General features: G+C 43.2%; 1 protein-coding gene across 1 annotated transcript; it reads right to left on the bottom strand.

The window, feature by feature from the left end:
• Positions 1–1,935: 1,935 nt before the first annotated feature.
• On the bottom strand, positions 1,936–4,160 carry LOC129771306 (protein asunder). Its single transcript, XM_055774830.1, has 2 exons — positions 3,074–4,160; positions 1,936–3,016 (listed from the first exon to the last, which is right to left on the bottom strand). Exons 1-2 carry the CDS (start codon positions 4,055–4,057, stop codon positions 2,009–2,011), a joined length of 1,992 nt encoding a protein of 663 aa, XP_055630805.1. The 5' UTR covers positions 4,058–4,160; the 3' UTR covers positions 1,936–2,008.
• Positions 4,161–4,360: the final 200 nt, after the last annotated feature.

Raw genomic sequence — 4,360 nt, forward strand, 5'->3', positions numbered from 1 at the left:
ACATTTACCCGAATGTAACAAATACCCGAATGCAACAAGCACCCGAATGGACATTTACCCGAATGCGACATTTACCCGAATGGGATGTTTACCCGAATGAAGAAGGAAAAATTCCTACAAATCAGTTTATGAGTTTTGTCGAATCTGCTGTGTTAGTAAGTTACGAAGTAAACTGAGAAATTGTAATGAGGAAATTCGAAAAAGATGTTGAAGACTTCGCTGTGGTATTTTCAGTAATTAGTGTAGGCACAATTGACATGCTGTCCTCTTTCCTTTCCGTATTGCTCTTTAAGACCAAGAGATCATTCAGAAATGAGCATGGGTTATGAAATATTCCGAAAATTAAACAGGTAACTTTAACATAATTTTTTTTAATGAAAATGTGAAAAGAATAGATAAGAAAAAATGGTACTTACGTATTTGCCGCCGCAGCGCAATTTTTATCATGAGTTTATTATTTTGTGATGAAATTTATTTTGAGATCAATGTAATGGGGGCGAAGTCCCCATTTAACAAGGATAAGGAATCGAGGCGGCACCCAGCCGCCGAGGTGACGCAATCCGAGTAGGCCGCCGACCCGCCGTTGGAAGCGGCGGCCTCTCGCAAGCAAACCTGTGTTCCACCGATTGCCCGGTTTGTTTGAAACATTGGAGACGATCCTTTAGTCAGGTCCGACCGAGCGTTAGCGAGCGTCGGACTGCATACGTTTACCTGGTGCATTACGTTTGCCTGGTTAATTATGCATGTCATGTATTTTGATTGCCTGGTTGCAAACGTGATGCACCAGATAAACGTATAGCGTCCGACGCTCGTAAACGGGCTGCGTCATCCATAAGAATGGATGGACTTAATAATACGTTATAAAACTGCATCCTTTAACTTTTCATTATTTTGAAAAGGATTTTATTCAATGCCAGTATTTCTTGAATTGTACTTCCCACGAAAAATACGTTTTGAATGGAAATGAAAGTATGAGACAAATATGATCATTATATAACACTGATCAGAATTAAATATACAAATACAAATACAAATATAGTAAAATTTGTGTATTATATGAATATATCCTTCTTTTGGGTAAGTGTCGCTTTCGGGTAGATGTTACATTCGGGTAAATGTCACATTCGGGTTATTGTTGCATTCGGGTAAATGTCGCATTCGGGTAAGTGTCAATTCGGGTAGAAGTTACATTCGGGTAGCTGTCGGTTTCGGGTATTTGTTACATTCGTGTGAGTGAAATTCGGGTAACTGTCTTTCGGGTGAGTGGGTTTCGGGTTAATGTGACACAATCTAAACAAATAACATGTTATATATAAAATTGCGCAGAATAAAATTTCTTCCAAACTCATCGCAATCAAATAATCTTTTATGATTATAACATTGTAATTTATGGAAAGAACTACAAACCTCCCATAAACTCACATTGAAAAATTTAAAACCATCATCACTTTCACCGCAGCGCCTAGGTGTAGATTTGTATGTTAGATCGCCAATATAAATAAAAATGGATTGCCAAATGTGTTGGTAAGACAAAATTCGAGAAAGGGATTGTCCGATTTGAGCTGTCTTTATTTCATTATATTTTCAGTATCAAACATGTATTCCATGTAACTGAGAAACATGTTATTTGCGAGTGATTGAAGAATCTTGAACGAGAATTGTGTCTGAAAATAATGTTCAGCCATAATGACAAGTTTTAGTACAACTACTAGGAAATGTATCGTGTAAAGGGTCAAAGGGTACTACAATTAAAAGTTTTGGGATTGGACCCACGAACGTTCGCTTAAAAAGAAAACGTAAATGTTCGAAAGTATTCATATAAAAAATAGCTTTGGACGAATCGGGGTTCGCCGGGTCAGTTATTAAATAAATAAAATAAAACAGGATCCCAATATTTCATTTCTGTCACTCCGGGAAATTATTCAACCGCCATCATAATAACTGTTCCCGATTTATTTTGGAACACAACACTTCAGATAAAGAATACTACATGTCTTTCCTTGAACCATCACTTAGCATCCGGTTGCCTGGCCTGCGCCGAGGAGTCATCCTTCGTACCCAAATTGGGATACAGTTTCGCCACCTGTCCAGCTGGAGTACACAATCGGCCGCTAAAATCTATCCGCTTTTGACTCTGTGTTCGTTCCGTCGTTGCCAGAATGTCAAACAACGATCTGGTTCCCCCGGTGGGAGGTTTCTTCGTCCCTCGGGCAACGTTCGCAAGAAGTGCCGAAACCGGATTCTCCACCGAAGACATCGAGTGCGGCGGTGACATGGGTGAATCAGTTGTCGCTCGGATAACCGATGCGCGCAATGCATCCGCCTCATCCTTCTCCTGAACATCGACCGGCATCCGACTGCGACACTCTCGGATGCACTTGAGTACCGCTTTGTGACCCGCGGTGGCCCCGCTGAAACTAACAATCATCTCCAGTTCGGCCCAAAGCAGCCGATACTGTTCCTCTCGCTTGCTTCCCTTCATTCTGTGTCCCATGTTGGGAAGTGCCAACGCCTCTTGGCGCCCATCCAATGTTGCTAACTGAAAAATTGTCTTCTGACACTGCAGAATTTCCTCGTCCGTCAGTTCCGGCTTTTGGGTTAGCACCATAATCGGCTCCACAAACTGGCGTACATTGTATAAAATAGTGGTCCCTAGCGTTAACGGCCAATAACGACTGTTTTTCGTCAATTTCGCTCTCATTTTCCCGAGATTCTCGTCCATCGCTCGCTCTGGGATCGGTTTCATCGGAAGAACTCGGTGCAGTTGCATAAGCTGACCGAAATCATTGATGCGGTAGTCGGTTACTCGTCCGCCACCACCTTCCGAAATCGATGGTGGATCCTCCAAACAACTTCGGGCCGTATTCAGCGAGTGGATAAATATTTCGCCCCCATGAGCAGACAGCAAATGGCTGGTAATTTTCCCACCGGATTTTTTCGGCATCTCCAGCAGAACCGACCGTCCATTCAGGAGGAAGTTGATCAGGCATGAACTTGGACGTGAGGTGACATCGACCTAAAATGATTTGCATATGAGAAAAAATGGCAAAGTTACACCAAGTAGTGCGCTCACCGGTGTCACTCTGCTTTGCGCCAAACAAGGTTGCATTTCCGAGGATCCACAGCTTCTCGGTGTGCACCACTTCAGCGTGACCGTTTCATAGTCCGACCCTTCACGCACACTGTGCGGCAGGACCAGCTCTGTCCCCAGGAAGGTAGAGTGGGTTTTGCTAGAGTGAAATATTTCCACATCGTAATTTGCACTTGAACTGGCATTCTGTTCCTCTTTCATCGGAATTCCAGTGACCGTTGTACTGGCTAGGTCATAGTGAGGCAATATCAAGTGCGTCAGTTTGTTGGATATTTTATTCGCTTTGTTAGAATGAATTTCCGATTTGAGAATGGGCGAAATCTCCATCAGCGCTCGATTGTTTACCATCGACTCCATGTTAGCGGGATATAAATTTATAATGACCAAGTGACACTTGTCAATATTGATGAATTCTTTGCTGTTAGCTGATATTGTGTTCTGCTGTACGAGCACCGTCCGGAAGATATCCTCCAGGCTCTTCATGCTGGCATTATCCCGCGCTGAAGTGATACAAATGACACGGCCCGAATTGAAGACCGCCTGCTCGTTTGCCGCCAGTCGTTCCTTCTGGAAGTCGGTCGGCTCGGCGAGAGCCTCAATCGCGGCCCTCAGCCCGTGGATTACTGAGTGATCATTCGCTTGTGCCTGCCGGGGAGGAACGCCAACCATCGCCATAGCATTCATAACGTGCAGCGAACTCTGGGTGCTCATATTCCAGGTGTTCACAATGTGGGCCGCCGTGTCGCTTACTACGAATCGAATCAGTTTCCCAGTCGGAAACAGGTCCCATGCAATTCGACAGTACTCGATCGATGCTTCAACAGCACAGGTCCACAGGGATTTGGTAATGGGAGGGATCGGTATTCGACTTTTCATAAAATCAACTTCAATCGGAACTTCACACGATATCCCAAAGTAGGGCGTGTGGTCCAGCACAAACACGGTTTTGTGATTGATTTCGTTCATTTTTGTTGTTGACGCAATCAACACTTTTCACAAAATCGAAGAAACATCGAGAGGAATTCGCAAAACGAGATGTAATGAATTGTTTGTGTTATGATTTGTTTTGCTATGCAGATGACAGTTACGATACGGCAGCGATGTCAGATTTTTTTTGGATCTCATCTCCGAAACTATACCGGGGCAAAAAATGTAGAGTGTTTAAAATATATTGTACACTGAGAGGAAACATTAGTAAATATGACAATTTTTTTAGTACATGTTACCAATTCGCTAGTCATTTTCTACCGTACTAATCATTGGTACATC

The sequence above is a fragment of the Toxorhynchites rutilus genome, chromosome 1, assembly GCF_029784135.1.
Source record: "Toxorhynchites rutilus septentrionalis strain SRP chromosome 1, ASM2978413v1, whole genome shotgun sequence".
In the NCBI taxonomy this organism is placed as follows: Eukaryota; Metazoa; Arthropoda; class Insecta; order Diptera; family Culicidae; genus Toxorhynchites; species Toxorhynchites rutilus.

Bases quoted from the DNA above. Each gene is read 5' to 3' on its own strand.
- LOC129771306 (XM_055774830.1), bottom strand. From the start codon at position 4,057: ATGAACGAAATCAATCACAAAACCGTGTTTGTGCTGGACCACACGCCC. The intron at 3,017-3,073 runs GTGAGCGCACTA...AAATCATTTTAG, and splicing joins CGCAAAGCAGAGTGACACCG to GTCGATGTCACCTCACGTCC.